The 17,101-nt window shown below is 42.2% G+C and overlaps 1 protein-coding gene across 1 annotated transcript in view; it reads left to right on the top strand.

Annotated features, from left to right (window-relative positions):
• ZNF516 (zinc finger protein 516) overlaps positions 1 to 16,627 on the top strand; it is a 59,491-nt gene extending 42,864 nt beyond the window's left edge. Inside the window, exons 2-5 of the mRNA XM_054381894.1 lie at positions 2,673 to 4,148; positions 9,000 to 9,104; positions 10,002 to 10,069; positions 16,568 to 16,627. Of these exons, the coding sequence (XP_054237869.1) occupies positions 2,673 to 4,148; positions 9,000 to 9,104; positions 10,002 to 10,069; positions 16,568 to 16,627 (1,709 nt within the window). The remainder of the gene's footprint in view (positions 1 to 2,672; positions 4,149 to 8,999; positions 9,105 to 10,001; positions 10,070 to 16,567) is intronic.
• Positions 16,628 to 17,101: the final 474 nt, after the last annotated feature.

The raw sequence follows: 17,101 nt of genomic DNA, 5'->3' as shown, positions 1-17,101 counted from the left end.
CTGGCTTTTTGTCCCTGGTAGGGAGCAGGATGGGGCTAGGGAAAAGCTTAAGCTCTGCTTTTTGCTGGTGAAGAAGTATGAGTTGGCCTGTGAATGAAAAAGCACGTCCACCCACATCTTGGGGAAGTTGGGGCAGGAGTGTGGTTTTGTTAGGGTTTTTCTTTTGCAGTAAGTGCATCTGAGCATTTAACACAGATATTACTACTGAGCTTTCTAATCTAAGCTTGAAAAAATTTCCTAGTTTGCTCAGTACTGTTCATGTGAGACTCAGAGGAACTGAATCTAGCAGGATGCTGTGAAGAGATGTTAGAAGCTCTGTTTTGTGATAGCCCTACAAATTTTCATGTATGGTGCTGACAGCATGTGCCTTCAGCATTATGGCAACTGCAGGCCTAGATATACCTCAGAAATGCCTTTGTAGGTTTCCTACCCTGTGCTACATTTCCCACCTGGAGAATCACTTTGATGCCTGCAGTGAAGCAAGAGGGCTAAAAGGATTGTAGTCACCTTGAGGCTTGCAGTCACGGGCTTTATACCCATGGTTATTGGTGCACAGTAGTGTCTGAGGTATGCAGGGCAACCTGAAAGTCACCAATATCATAGAATGGTTTGGGTTGGAGGGGACCTCAAAGATCATCTAGCTCCAAAACCCCAGCCATGGATAGGAACACGTTCCACTAAAACAGGTTGCTCAAGGCCCCATCCAACCTGGCTTTGAATGCTTCCAGAGAGAGGAGAGCCACAATTTCTCTAGGCAGCCCATTCCACATGTGCTGATCTGCTCCTTCATCACAGCTGCACAGGTGGACCAAGGAGGGGATGGAGCCTTCTGGTTCCCCAGGCCCTGGCTCCCTCCTCCTTTCTCTGCCCCTCTTCTCAGCATGGCCAGTAGGTTGGCTGAGTACTGCTGTGACCAAATGATTTGTTTCTACTGTGCTTTTTTATTTACTATGATGATCAAAGGAACCACTCCTTGGAATCATAAAGAGAAGACTTAAAATCTTATTTAAGAGCACAAATATTTTGGGCTGTGACAGACGTGCTTTGGAAATAACACAGATGTGGAGTGTCAGATTTCACTGCTGTATCCAGTGTCTTTGTTTCAAACTGTAAATTTGGCTAGCAGTGCTTTTCCAAAACCTTGCCCCTGCAACACAGGAAAAATAAGTTCCTGTGTTGTGGATTTCTGACACTCCCTTCCACCCCACCTCCTGAATTTACCCCCTAAGAAAGTCTGCAAGGAAAATTACCTTAGCAGAGAGAGCACTCGACCCTGCAAGGCTGCAAATCTAGAGGTTCTTTTTAACCTAATTACCTTGAATTAAAAGTTTAAGATTTTTTTGCTTGAGTTGAAGTAGAGTTTTTTTGCGGTGAAACTGCAGCTGAAGCCATGATTCTTCCATTGCCTCGTGCAGAATAATGCCCATGGCACTGTGCTGTGCTAAAGAACAGCACTTGAGTTTCTGCAGCCCTGGCTTTTAGGAGTTGATGTGAGAGGATATGCAGCTCTAGAGCAGTTCACTCCTTTCCCACTCTCACCTCTCCTACATATGTGGTGATCACTTTGGACTGGTGACATTTTAGGTGGAGCATGGTCTCCTTACACTTGCCTGGCAGTGGCTCATTAACTGCATGCTAATTGAAACTGAAAGTTTGTCAGGTGATTCAATTCAGGTACATGTTAAATGCATTCAGTGCAGTAAGCATTGATGCTGTGGTGAACGTCTCAGTGGAATTGATTTGTTAACTGATTTGGAGAGATTCAATGGCTTCAGCAGTGGCTCAGAGGTTGGCATTGGGAGAGGGGGCAGAGGTAGCCACACTCCCAGCAAAACAAATCCTACTCTTCTCCTTTCACCCTAAATGGCTTTAATTACTGCCCAGTATGTTCCCTTTCCAGGATGTGTTAAGAAGATAAATTTACTCTGGAGAGATGAGAAGCAAAGAAGAAAATGAGAAAAATAGGAAGTCTGGTTTCAATTCTCTAATCCAACTGGCTGAAAATGTTGAATTCCTTATCTCTCTGTGGATCAAGCAGTCATAAAATTTTCCTAAAGTTTGACTCGAACATGAGCCTAAGTATCTGCTTTAAAATAATCAGTAGAAATTCAAAACTTACATTCTTAACTCATAGTCTAGATTTTTGCCACTGCAAAAGTCCCTCTTTAGTGAACAATATATTGTGTATGCTGTACCTGCTTACATGCTTTGTTTCTATGTGGAGCCAATTTTCATTGCTGAGTTATATACCCTTTGAAAATAGGGGCTTATAATGGAAGTGCTGACAGACCTTTAACTATCTGGCTCCATTGTCTTTGCTTTTTTAAAAGGCATTAAGTGGTTGCATGTTTGTTTATTTTTCTCACAGTCCCAGAATTTAAACAGGAGTATATTATTGAATTGTTCTTTCTTTAAAATGTCATGAACATGCAGCATTAGACAGTTTATTCAGACTTCGCAGTCATCTTTAAAAGTAAATTGAACTGTTGTATTTTCTTTCAAGATTTTCTTGCTTATACAGTACATTTAGTCCACAGCATGTCATTGCAATAATAATACCAAGTTTGTTTTTTCAATTGGTATCTTTTTTCTGATCTTGAATTCTACCCTGTCTTTTGGGCTTCTTTCTGCACAAAGTGACAACGATGTTTCTTTTTGCTTGTCCCAATCAGATGAAAAGCCATACCACTGCAACTTTTCTGAAGAGGAAACCCCCATGGTAACATCTCAGCTGGATGATCTCCCAAAGCTGGGAAGCTGCAATGCTAGAGAAAACAAGGCCAAGGATCTTAAACCAGAGATTCCTGCCCTGGTGTCAGCACTGGAGAGTGTCATCAAAGAGCCCTTTTCGAGATACCAAGATGTAAAAGGTTCTGCAGACATAAAGATGCCAGCATTCCACCACAGCCAAGGGCTTCCTTGCTCCAGTCACATTGCTAGCTTTGCTTCAGGTTTGAGCCAGGCATCTTCAAACATGGTCATGGACTTGAAAACATCACTTGAAGTGCAGGCTAGTTGTGCTAGAGAAAATTTGCTAGACTTGCACAGAGAGCATCCCCTAGAAAAAGGTGCTGAAGCTCGAGAAGTAGTTCCACTCGATTTGAGTGAAAAATCAACAAGGGATAAATCATGCAATAAAAATCTGACTACATCCTTGCAGGCTACTTTAATTGTCTACCCGTGTCCTTTTTGCAGTCACAAGACCTACTACCCTGAAGTCCTGTGGATGCACAAAAGAATTTTGCACAAAATCAGCTGTAACTCGATGGCCCCCCCTTGGGTTCAGCAGAATGGATTCAAGAGTATTAAAAACAACCTGGTCTTTCTGGCAAGGAGTGGGCGTACTGGCCCCCCTCCCGTTCTCGGCGGCAAGGAGTGCCAGCCTTTGCCTATTGCCAGATTTACGCGCACTCAAGTGCCAAGTGCATTGCCAGGCTCCAAAAGCAGCTCTCTTTCTCTTGGGATAACTGCGAAGTCTGGGAGCATGTATCAGTCCAAGGACAGTCACGCCTTCAGCCACTGTGGTCCACGCTTATCAGGTCTGGATGGGTACAGACAGCCCAAGATAAACCATTCCCAGGAGCAGTACAGCATAGCGGCGCAACAGAAAAGTAAATACGAGGCAAATTCCAAACTTGTGCAAATGGGAGCCTATAGCAGAAGTGTAACACCTACTCAGACGGTCATATCTAGGCCTAGCACACAGCCCACCAACAGTAAGCAAGTGGAAAAGTATGTGGTTTCCCAAGGAAGTACTAGTTTTGCCCCTCCAGGTAAGCACTGTGCATCCGACTCCATGAAGGCCAAATTCAGCCCACCGCCGCAGTATCAACCTCTGTGTAAAAGTGAGCAGTACACTAAACATGAAGAGCCACTGGTGCCTCAGAGGGAGTCTCACGTGAAGGCTGGGAGTGAGATGAGGACATTGGCGAACTGCACAGCAGTAGCAAGAGCAAGTCCACTGCTGCAGCCCCAGCCTACTGCTGCAGGAGTTTCTCCAGCTTTACACTTCAGCAAACAGGATCTGGGATCAGATGGGCATGAGAAACATTTGGACGTTTTAAATATCTTTAAAACATACATTCCAAAGGACCTTGCTTCGTTGTACCAAACCTGTGGTGCCAACAGCCCTGTCCTGGATCACACAGGTAAGATTTTCACAAGCCCTCATAGCTGAGGATGTAGCTTGCTTGTTCTTGCATTGTTCAGAGCCATGACACACTGTTTCAGTTTCTTCCTTTCTCTCACTTTAATGGTTGGGATTGCAAGTTCCTTGTTTTTATCATTTCAGGATAGGCTTGAATAGGTTTGTTTACTGATCTCTAACACTGCAGCATCCCACCTCATGCACTGTGTGACATTTCTGTCGCAGGTTAAATGTATCCGGTTCCACCTGGAGTATTGCTGTTCCTTTCTCTCTGCGCTTCAAGCACACTAAAGTTACACAGATGCGCTGTCACAGGAAGATCCCCCTGATATGCTGATGCTAGCACACATCATCATCTTTTTGCTTCTGGCAAAATAAACATCCTCTGGGGCTGTTCTGTGATGTTATTTTGGAGGTTTTGTTCAATTTTGTCTGCAAACATGTCTTGCAACAACAGTGAGAGATAATCAGCTGTCGGTGTCCTGTGTCGTTCTTGAGAAAAGTCTTAAGATCTTCCTTGTCCATATCAAAGACTGCTATTGTATTTTTCAAATATTTCTTTTGATCTGTTTGTATCTTTATAATTAAAAGGAGGGAAGGCTGAATATGTGCCTGTGAGTTTACAAAAGCAGGAAAGGCAGTTGTGCAAATAGCCAATTTAGAAGTTCAGGGACTACAAAATTATCAGAGGTCTTTCACCAGTCAATGGCCATGCAGAGAGAAGAGAAAAAAAAAAACAACAACAAAAAAACACAAACCCACAAACCCCAACCAAACACAAAGAAACCTCTTTGATTTTTTTTATTTTGAAACCATACTCTTCAGATGATCTGCCAGAATGAATTTTTCAATGGAAACTGAAAAAGTACACTGATTTATTGCTCTTAAGATGGGAAGATGTGGGTAGGGTCAAAGAAGTGGAGTCATAGTCCCACCTCTCCCTGTTTGTGACCTATCCCATTTTTTCATATGCATCTTCTCTTTGTAGAAGTTGTGCAAGAACTGAACTCCAGGGGGAAAGGGCATGCATTCCAGACACATGTTTTCTAGTGCCCTCACCTGGCATAATGCTCTGTTCTGTCAAAATCATGTGTGAAATCCCATTTTACAAGTGGGATGAAACACAGAACATTTGGAAGCTAGTGGTCTACGCACAGTTATGGTCTACTGCCCAGAAGATGTGTGCCCGTGTTGGCCACTCTGGCAGCTGTGAAGCAAGGAAGGAGCCATAGTGTTTGGTCAGGTCATGGTGGAAAGCCTTTTGAAGAAGAGAGGAAAGCAAAACTCTACCTGAAGTAGTCCATGAGGTGCACCTTTCAGCCACTCCATTGCCAGTTTTGCTCAATTGTATAAATGTAATGCAGTATAGGGCTGACTTATTTATTGTGTAGAACATTTCACAGGTGGTTAGAGGCTACAGTGATGATTGTAACTAACATCAGACTCCTGGGTTTTAGTTAGGAAAGGACACTCTCTGTTCTTCTAAAACTGCAGAGCCAGTGTTCCTGTTTTCATTTGGTCAACTTTGCTTTTGCCATTCCAGCACCTAGAGAAGTTTCATCCTGCCTGCTTTCTTCTCTAAATACCAGTTAATTGTTCCACCATAATTTTGAGGCACCTGCACATGGGTACCTTCGTTGATGTTATTTAATTCTACGTTGTGTTAGCCTGCTCAGAGAAATCTTTCTGATCCTAGTGAGCTCCCAGACATGGTAAGAGGAATGGAAATAGTGAAAGCCAGGAAGTTGAAACTGGTTTAGTGAGTGCAGGCACCAGAAAAAAACATGAGGACACTGGGGCAAAGTAAAGTAGGGGCAGGGTTTCCAAGGAGGTCTCTATCTACCTGCTTTTTAAATGGGGGATTTTATTGACAAAATGTTTCTACTGGGCAGTGATTTCTAGAGACACTTGAACTAGAAGTTTAGTGCCCACCTCTGGTTTGAAATCTCTTCTTCCATTCCAAATGTTTTACAGCAATCAAGTTTTCAGAATTTGAAAGTTTTTTTTTTAATGTAGCTTGCCTTCATTTTATATCAGCTTCCAGGTTATTCATCGTTCTCCAAACCAATTGGCATGATGGCTGTTTTTCATAGCACTAAAATAAAAAGCTGCTGCAGGCAACAAGAGCAAGATCCTACCAACTGCAAATAGAGTAGGGTAAATGAACTTTGTCTGAAGGAACACAGATTGGAAGAACATAGACTGAGCCCTTTGAGTCAGGAGGCATCATACGATGTAGTCTTACTATGACAATGTGAATATGGCAGTCATGGCATAAAGGACACCCAAAAATCCCACTGAGTATACTGTTTGTCACAGATTTTTCCCGGTTGAGTATTCCCAGTAGACTTGGGTGTTTGGTATATGACCTCATACTGGATCACACTAGACTATTCTAATGTGGTAGTGCAGTGTTCCAACTTCCTTTAGGGCGACTGGATTTATTTTTGGGATGCTTTCTTTTTCATTTGTGTTTATTCCAGTGTGTCCTTGGGAAGGAGAGCTGTACCTACTGTTGTGTTACAGCTGCAAACACAAAGCTTGCTGCGCCCAGGCAAGGTTTGCTTCACACTGGCTAATCTCCCAAACGCTTGTAGAGAGAATCTTATTGTTATATTTAATAGTGGTTATTTATTTTATTCATCATATTTACATGATTTGCCATATTAGGAAGGGATGGGTTATGGCAGCAGATGCACTCTTTCCCTAGGGCTCCTTTGAGACCAGTTTTGAGCACCAGTTTTGCTGGAGCTCTCCTATTCATGTAGTTGTGTTCATTTACCTTAATTTGCTAACACCTGTAGTCATCCACCCTCTTGTTCATATATAGGATAACCTGAATGATGACTCATAGGGGCATAGCCTATAGCCTTGCAGCAGTGATGCCCTGTTGCTCAAAGCTCTGAACTATCAAAAGCCTTATGGTGCTCCTTAAGAAATGCAGCAGTGGCAAGTATAGCTGGAAGCAATCCATTTCCACCTGCTTTTCAAGTAACTACTGTAAAGTGAGTGCCAGGGAGGAGTTAGGTGAAAGTCCTGACTTGCTTACCTTTGGAGCTTGTATAGGGTACATTGGCTTACAACAGCATCCTCAACCTTCCATCATGCAGTACTCAAGTGGGAGCAGTGCTTCCATGAAGGCTGCCAGATGGCTGCCAAGACAAGTGTATTCACCTTTCACAGAGGGAAACTTGGGATACGTAGAGATTAAATGTCTTCCAGAGATGGCAGAAAAACACCTGAGGAAGCCAGGTCTCACAGGCTACACAGGAACTACTCTGCTGGTAGCAGCACCCTGCTCTGCCTATACGATTGCCAGCAAAGGCCACATCTGGTCCCTCAACACACGTTGCTCAACTTCTGAGCTTGCAGCAGTGGTTCTGGCCAGTGAGGGGTAGTAACAGCCCTGAAAATCTACTTTAATCTTGACCGCCTTACAAGGCAAGTCCATCACATTTTAGTACAGCGAAGCTCTCATTTAAACTTTTATGATTAGTTTTCTTGTGTGTGTGTATGGGGGAGGTATATGTGATCTAAATTTGCCCTTACACCGTGATCTTGTGTTTGACTGCCGGGAACTTTATTGTTGGAGTGAGCTTGTTGCAGGCCCATTATACAGCCTGTGCTGCCATCTGCAGGAGGTGCTGTTACAGAAAGAGAAAACCAGAGTGAGGTTTGGGGTTTTTTGGCCAGACATTTCTCTTCAGTATAGGCTGTGGTTAAAACCATTGCACTTCATGCTGTACCAGCAGAGTGAATGGCAGCCTGTCTTCTTTTCCTGTTCATTTTCAGGTACAGCATCTGTATCTCACACGAGCCCTCTGACATCCTGCAGTTGATTTTTCACTTGATGTTGCCACTTTCTTCTTCACGATCTTATTATTTTAAAATGCTGTAACAGGGTGGGGGAGTGAAATAAAAGCTGAAATTTCACTTTCACTGACAACCTTCTGAGAAATTCCTTAAAAGCCAAAGTATTCCAGTGGTATTCCATCAAGCCTTTCCATCTGAGAAGAGCATTTTACCAAAACAGAAAAGATGATGTTCAGATTTTTTTAAATTTTATTTTAATAATAAAAATGCCCAATAAAAGTCAGATGTGTCCTTTTTGATCAGCAGCAAAAAGACAAAGACCAGCCCTTTAAGTCAGATGCTGTAAACTGACCTTTGGAGAAAAAGGAGAGGTTTGAGCGGTTTTCCACAAATGCTAATGGCCTAGAAAACATGTTTACCCAAGGCTGGGGGAAGGCTGCTGTGCTGCTACCAGCTCAAAATGTCCGGAATGACACTTTCATTCACAGATGTCTTTCGTCTGTGCCTCAGAGGTCTGGGGTCAAAGCAGCACCGACAGGCAGGTAGGCAGGGGCGAAAGGTTTGATCAGTCTGTGATGGCTCCGCTCGCTCTGCATTTGTCTCTGAGGTATTGCTGCCCGGGGGGGACAGTCGGGCTCTGGTCCTACTCACTTCCTATTATCCATGTGACTTGTCTCCGCCACGCTGGAGTCACTTTGATTTGCCTGATGTACTGCTTGACAAAGCTGGGTGATGGCTGAGAAGTGGATCCAGCTGCTCTGAAAAGCGCACACCTGACATGCCAGTCCTGGTGCGGGCACATCATGGGGAGCATTTTTTAATTCAATGTAATTTATGCATTCTTGCAGTCCTGTGTGTGCCTGGCCTGTCAGCCAGTGCCTAGATGAAGGCTGACAGTTGTCATCCAGGGCCTGAAGGTAGCCTCACATAATGACACATTAGACATACTAATGATGTTTTCTTCTGGCATAATGTTTTCTTCTCAACTTTCCTCTCCCCCTCACCCCCTCCTCCCTCTCTCCCTCCCTCCTGACTACAGGGATGCTCAGGACACAAACACGCCAAGGAGACTGCGTCTGCAGAGAATGTGGAAAATGCTTTACCCAACCCAGTCACCTCAGGACTCATCAGAGGTCCCACGCAGGTATCTTTTCACAATGTCTTTCCTCTTTTCCCACTTGCCTACTTTCAGATCTGGCTAGCAAAACGCCAAGAATTACATTTCGCAGAGAGCGTTAACCTAAGTAATTCCAGTACCTAAATCTAATGGACAGGTTTTTTATTTTTACGACTATTGCTCTTGTTCTCCGGATATTGCTTACCTGATCCCTGCCCGATCTCCATAAAACCGCAATGCATTTAAGATAAGTCTCTTTGCAAATGTTTTATTTTAATTAGAGAGTAGGGTACTCAGAAATGAATATGCTAATGAATTCTGTTGCCACCAGCACAAATTGAAATCAAAGTACCCCTTTCAGCACAACATAAGGCTTTGTTTTGCCTCATCGTTGCTGTTGACAGGAACATTTTTTGTGGGAAACAAGATTTTTCCACATACCGGTCAGCCCTAAAATGGGAAATCCAGCCCTTTCTACCCTGGCAAAGTCTGTTGTTAAGGCTGTAGGAGGCTAAAGCCACCGGTGTTGAGACACCTCCTGAGCATTGCACGAGACAGTAAGACTAGCAGGTTCCTGCTGAAAAGTGTGAATGATGCATACATAAGCCAGTCTGATGCAAAATGACAGAGGCCAAATGGTAAGTAATGCAAGAAGAGGGTCCCTTCACACATACACTGATAATTAATGTTGTCAGTGATTGCTTTCTTCAGTGCCGAAGTCTGAATTAAAAAGGGCAGTGGCCCTAGGCTGCCATTAGCACACTCTCTTACAGTAAGTGTTACGGTAAATTGGTATTTTCCGGCCACAGGCTAGTAGCTGGTGTCTTTTTTTGAACGTGGTTAATCTGTAATGGTCTCAAATAATGTACACACACTAACGAAGCTTGAATGTTCATCTGTTAACAAGCCCCCTTGTTCCCACAGTGGTATTTGAGTCTAATGGACTCCGAGGTACTGAAGTTCACACCACCTCCGCAGATGCCCCAAAACAAGTATGTTTTACAATTAATTGGATGTTTGGTTTTTAATGTGGTAGCTGGGAAAAAAGTTGCACAGTGATACACATCACTGAAGCGCTGGTTTATAACATGTATAAATAATAATGGTGTTTCTTTTTTTTTTTCAGCTCTTAAATTTTTTAAGTGTTTTATCAAAGTCTGTTATATGGAGAGTCAGTTAATTGTAAAGCAGGTAGTTAGTGTTTAAATAAACATGTTACCAGCTTACTGGGGACTGGGTGGAATAGACAGCTCTGTAATGCACAGTGAAGCGTAATAGTGAGATAGTACATAAAGAATTCCTAGAAATAATCTGCTTATACAGCTAACACATTTTCTGCTGCAGCAATACAATTAATGCTTAGTTGGTATTTTTTCTGAAGGGGATTCATACCTCGATGTCCTGTATCTGGCCTTTGACAGGCTCTAATCCTCCAGTTTCTGTGGACTCGATGTGGCAGGGTGCTTTCCTGTTTCTAGTGTACAGATTCCTGTATTAAAAAAGCAGTTCTCAACACTCTGAATTATAAATTGCAAAGCTGTTACATAGAAAACTATTAAATCAAGTTTGTTGCATAGATCTTAGATCTTTGGAGACTAGCTTCATAATCTGGACCTTTCCACTCCATCTTCCTTCTTGGCAAGTGGGTTTCAGGGCATGCCTTATCATGGGCAGTTTCCTTTCATTATGAAACTGCCTCCAGCATCACTCACTTTTCTTTTCTTCCATAACTTTTAGTTGGATTTGGACTATAGCACTTTTCCTGTCCTCTGGTCTCTTACTAAATGATTGCACATGGTTTCAGCCATGCTCAGAGTGTGCATCTTTGTGCTGCATACTCTTTAAGTTTAGGAGCTGGTTTCTGCTTGCTCTGTGAATATTCTCACTGGTCACCACCACATCACATAGTTCATATGCTGCACCCTTTGTGGAACCTCTTAGGACCTTCTGTGTTGCACATGCATCTTTCTGACCCAAAGACTACATGGAGAGCCCCAGCCACTGCCAGCAGGTCCACATTGCAATCAAGCCATAGGAGTGGTTAACAACTCTTCTCATAAAGTTTTCAAGATGGCATAGCACTACAGTAGTTCTTCTGTTCAATGTTTGCTTTACTTTTTTTTGGACAGAAGCAGCAAAGTCATGCTATAGTCGGAGAACCAGATGAAAGTACTCTCCTTATGATGCTTATTTAATAAAATTGTGCAAAGATATACCTCTCAGTAGAAGTGTGTGACAGAGTGAAACACTGCAGATCTGCAAACTAACTCAACTAATCTTTGCTTCTCATAATTTAATTAATGTAGATTTAGTAAACATAAAATTGTTAAAATGCTCTTTAATCTTGTCATGCTCATGATTTTATTTCATGTGTAGGCAAGACTGGATTATGAAGGCATCTGGGCTGTTTTCCTCTAAAAGACAATGTAAGGTCAAAGCTGGACATACATTTTCAAAAATCTTGAAATGACCATGGCTATCCAAAAGAGATATGGCAGCTCAGTCAGTGTCTGCACTCTTTGTAATTCAGGTTATATTACTGCACAATAAATTTACTGTAAACAACAGCCATGCCAGTATTTGACTGACCGCTTTCAGAGCAAATGTAGCTTGCTCTGAAGTTTCAGTCTGTGTCAATCTTCAAAGTATTTGATTAAATTATAACATCTCTCAATACAGTAGAATACTGAGTAGGGAATAGCTTCCTGAACCACTTTTTCTTTTGCCAGTATTTCTTTCACAGAAGCTGTGTTATGATCACTTCTCTAGGAGATAGTTCCTTTTCTTTCGTCTTGTTTGCTTCTCAGCATCAACCTTTGTCTCAGTTTGTCAGCATCTGTGTCAGTTATGATTATTCAGTTGTCTGCTGTTTTGCATGTTCTTATGGTGAGCAGGCTTTGTGCTCCCCCAGAAGATTCCACCTGCACAGTCCCTGGGTGTTAAGAGAGGCAATACTCTCACTTCTACCTGCAGCTGTAGGGGCCTTCAGAAGCACAGGAATGAGCTCACACTGAGAACAATGCCTGCAGCATTCTAGTAACATTATGATTTCCCGCTTTAAACATTGTCACTCTGTGTCTTCATTTCATTTCTTAATTGGGGACAGATCTATTCATGAGAGTTTATGGTGTAAAGTCAGTTCAAGTTACAGAAGTGCTATACACATGCTCCAAGCAAGAAACAATAGTTACCATGTACAGCAGCTTGAGAATGAAAAGCCTTTATTTTAATGTTAAGTGGAAATGATTCACTTTACATAATGTTTCCTTCTCACAGGTAAAATATCTTCCCCCGAGTAGTCTGCTGAAGAGTAAAAATATTAACATTAGTATTTCACAGTTCCCCCATTCCCTTCAGTAGTCAACCAGAAGATCATCTCTAAAAGTTGCCTTTGTGAAAGAATGTTAGGTAGGGCTTTTAAAATCCCCCGGCATAGTAACTTTTACAACAGTCAGTGCTACATTATATAGCTGTTTTCTCAGAGAGTAATTCTAATTCCACATGTTAAAAATAGGTTCCTCAGCCAGGCTTTTTCAAAAATGAGCCAGTTGAATCTATATTTAGGTGTCTAAATAGGAAACCTACTTTCAGGTAGTGAATCACCAACAGGAGATGCAGGTGTTCAGCATCACTGGAAAGTAGGCCATATATAGGGGTGCATACAGAAGATCATACACACCCAGTTTTGATAATATTAGCACTGAGCTGTGTTTCATGCTTTGTTATACGCAGCAATGAAATATAAACAAGATGTAGGAAACAAGATTATTTACTGTGGTTTCTCACTTCTATATGAAAACTTTAAAAAAGAAAGGACATTTTACATCAAATTCATTTCCCTGGAGCTCTGGGAATATTTCCTACTTTTCTTTATCCAAAGGACAAAAAAATGCTCATTATGTACCCCAAGTCAATACAATCTGTGCAAAGTCATGTAGATTCTCTTGAAATGCTGCCATATTAAACGTACTGAATATTCTGAATACTTTCATAAATGCTAAATATCCCAATATATCCATAATTAAGCTTGCTTATCATCAATGAATATGTATCTTAATTTGGAATACACTAAGCAACATCTAAAGACCTGATTTAGTAAGCGTGAATTCAGGGAGTGCACTTCAGTGGCTTATACACAGCAAGACACAAGCTGGCTTCCCTTTGGAAGGGTCTTTGTGACCTCTTGTACCTTGAAGATGCTGCAACTCTCAAAACAGAGCTCTCCTAAACTGCAGGGTGATTTCAGAGACACTGCAGAGATGCTGCAATATTGCAGCCAGAAGCCCAATTCCTCAGTGCATTCAGTGGCACAGGAGTCAGTCTGTAGTGTGCGTTTGCAAAATGGTGACAGCAGTGGTAGCAATTTCTAACGCAGATGCCTTGTGTTTAAATTCTGCTGCTGCATTTTTAAAAACAAGGAGAAACTTGGCCTGCTTTAGGAATCCAGTTTATTCTCTGTCAGTGCCATGTCAAACATTATGCTCTAAAACTTTTAAGGGAAAATAAATTGGATGTTCAAACGGCACCATTTACTGGTTATTAATGAGGAAGAATTCTGTCTAATTGAGAGTATGTGTGAAGTATATTTGCAGTGCTGGAGACAGAGAAACCAAGTTCTCTGCCTTTTGTGTGAGTGAAAAAATCAAAACTCCCTAAACTCCAGCCTTTGCTCTCGCTAGAAAAATATCCTTGTATCCTTGTACTCACAGAAAATAAATTAAAAGCTACAGCCCGGAAAAAAATTAAACTGTTTGTATGAAGGATGTATCTGCCAGAAAGCAGTGATGGTCATTTTCTGTGAAAGTGCTGTGGACACCACAGGTCTTGTGCCTCCTTCACTGAAAAGAGAGGTGTGCTGCAGGTCATGTGTGATGGAGTAAACCACCCTCAGTAAGGTCTGTACACCTTAATTTTCTCCACTGGAAGTATTTTTAAATAGTTCTTGAAGTGTTCAATACTTGAGATGGTGTAAATGTGAATACTCAGAATTTGGGAGGTAGATTAGAAAGAACCATCAAGAAAATGCTACATGTACAATACACATATAGAGCAAAGGAGCTTGGGGAAAAGGCTGTGGACATGTCACCTCTAATATTTTTACATCCCAGCAACACTACAGCCCTGCTTGTCATAAAGCAACTTTGGAGAGAAGAGGAGGAGCAAAAAAAATCCAACCAAACAGATTAAAAAGTTACTTGGAGCATTGGTTTCTGAGTTTGATTGGGTTGGGTTTTTTTTGCATTTGAAATTTTAGCACTGCTTGTTAGAAGTCCTGTTTATGACATTCGTACATAGGAATAGTCTTGCCCCAGTTCCTTGCAGAGTTTCGTCTAAAGATCATGATTAATAGTTCAGTCCTCATTATTGCAAATGTTATTTTTAAATAGTTATTCTGAGAACAAGAATTCCATTAATCAAAATAATAGATAATGAACAAATAAATGGCAACCTAATTTGTCTCGTTCATACATATGGAGATTATAATGCAAACAATCAAGGAATCATGGAGACTGTTGTGCTGGCATCTGAGAAATATGCGTGTACTGTATGTCTGTTAGTTTATGAGCATTACAGACAGGTTTAGCAGCTGTAGGTCTTGTCCCAACACTCTCCCTTGCCAGCAAACTGGAGTAGTATCAGTGCTCCAAACTGATCATCTCAACTTATTTCCGTGTTGTGCAATAACGTGTCTCTGATATGTTAACGCGGACATAAACGGATGTTTTCCTCTTAACGCTCGAAGCTGGTATGAAAACGGCTTTTGGCATGGAAGCTATAGTTTTCACTTGAAAAAATATCTGTTCTTTCTCCCCTTCAAAATGATGAAAGTGAAGAAAGCCAGCTGTTTAAAATAGAAAACATTTCACTTCAGGAACAGTTCGATCCGGTTATTTATCAGCTAGGTCAAAGTCCAGCAGCCCCCTTGGGCCAGTGCAAGCACAAGGGGGTGAGCCACTGAGTGGGTTTTGTCACGCATGAAGCTCAGATGCTGTTTACCTCTGAAAATGGGAGGACAGTGGTGCATCAGAGGGGTCCACCCACTGCCCTGACACCTCTGCACCTCTGCCAGATGGGAATAAAATAGATTAGCTTTTTCATGCTTCCTGGTGCTTCACGGCCCATGGTTGGATGGTGTCCAGACCCACAGGGCATGCCTCTGCTACCCAGCACCCCACAGGCGATCCATCTCAAAAATGTGCCCCTAATTACACCCCTTTTTTCAGTTCTTACCCAGGGAAACTGGGACAAGACGCCTGCTGTCTCCTCCCCTCTCTCCCTCCCTCCTCCCCGGCTTGGCAAAACCCTGCTGTGCTCCCCCGTGTACATAGAGCCGGTTCGATACGAGACATTTTAATGATGAATGCCTCCTCCCGGAATTGTGGCTCTGTCTCTCAGGCATGATGCAGCTGGGCAAAAATGTAAAGCATCTTTCTTGGTTTACTGCAGGAAATTCAGCATCCAACTAAGGAAGTTTTATCACATCTCTCATTCAGTTACTGTTTCCTACATTTCAAATATACTGTGCTCTGTACAGCTGCTTTTTTTTTCTTTAATTTTGTTGCAAATCTTTCCGACTTTAAACCAAACTTTGACTGGTAAATGTCATGAATCTCGGGCCAGGTTTAATTAGGAATTTTCTAAATCTATTAACAAAAGAGATGCACTTAATACATTATGTCAACCAGAGCTGGGCTTTCTTTAGCTATTTCGAGGGCTGCCATAGGCACAGCTTGAAACTTGCTTGGATTTCACATGGGTGCCGTATTTTATGTTGCATTAATTTAAAATGGTCTGTTTCACTTCATCAAGACTTTAGCTTAAGGATAATGCATTTATGTAAGATTAATCTTGCCATGTTGTTTTAGGATCAGGATTGTAAACTGCATTGTTCCGACAGTGATGTTCTAAATGTCATTTTAAAGCTTTTCTTGGGAGCTGCAGGCTCCCACTTATTCATGATGTTATCTTTAATTTCACTTGATTTTAGAATGTCCCTGCTATTTTTTTCAATATGGTAATTATTCATTAAAACTGGCTAAAAAAAAATTAAAGGAAGATGACAAAGGGGGAAGAGAGCTGCCTTGGCACTTGACAGACCTGCACAAGAATTCAGTTTTTCTTCTTTTTGCTGCCTCTGTGACTTCAGACTTTCTAAAACGCTGATCCAGTTATGAATCCCTTTTGGCTAGCACAAAATTCCACTTTTTGGAAGCCTCTTCTTCCCCTTCTTGTTCTCAGCCTTTTCTGAACTGCTCTATCAGACAGCATTACTTGCTCTTCTAGTCCGTGAGGGACTTTATATGGAACTGACACACTTTGCTCACCTTGGAGATGCTAGAAAATAAATCCCCAAAATTTACGATGAGATGGGCCAAAACGAATGTACATGACGCTAATAAAGAGTAACGAACGCCAGCAGGGCTTGCTGGAGGGTTGCGCATGGGAGCAGTGGCGAGAATGAGCTTTTCCTTATGTCATCCTTCTTGCAGGGGAGAGACCACGGCGGTGCAGAGGTCACCCACACGCTGCCTCTCCGGAAGGGAACCTAGAGCTGCAGTGGAGGAGCCCCCAGGCTGGCGGGCAGGGCGGGCAGCTCCCCGCACAGGGCTGCAGAGCAGCCTCTTTGCCAGCAGTCGCCTTGCCTGGAGCTGCTGCACCAGACCGAGACCAGCGCTCTGCGAGGAGGGGGGTGCCGCTGCGCTGTTAATCTTTTTTAAATAAATGAAGATGCTACACAAGATATATATAAATTGACGTACTAATCAGTCCCATGGTTCCTTATTTCCTTTATAATAAACAGTGGAGTTGGCAAGCACTGTGGCAGCACAAGGCATCTATATTAATCAAGAGAAGTTTGAGACACTGGAAAAATTAAACTTTATGTGATTTGGACAGCATGAAGAAGTTAAGCACTGTAACAAAAACCTCCCTGATGCTCACAATGACTATTTGATACATTTGAAAAACAGCAGTGGATTCAAGGTCTGCAGAAGTATTAATTAATGAAACTGCCACTGCCTGTC

The sequence above is a fragment of the Indicator indicator genome, chromosome 6 (assembly GCF_027791375.1).
Source record: "Indicator indicator isolate 239-I01 chromosome 6, UM_Iind_1.1, whole genome shotgun sequence".
Taxonomy (NCBI): domain Eukaryota; kingdom Metazoa; phylum Chordata; class Aves; order Piciformes; family Indicatoridae; genus Indicator; species Indicator indicator.
This window is presented reverse-complemented; position numbering and strand designations above follow the sequence as displayed.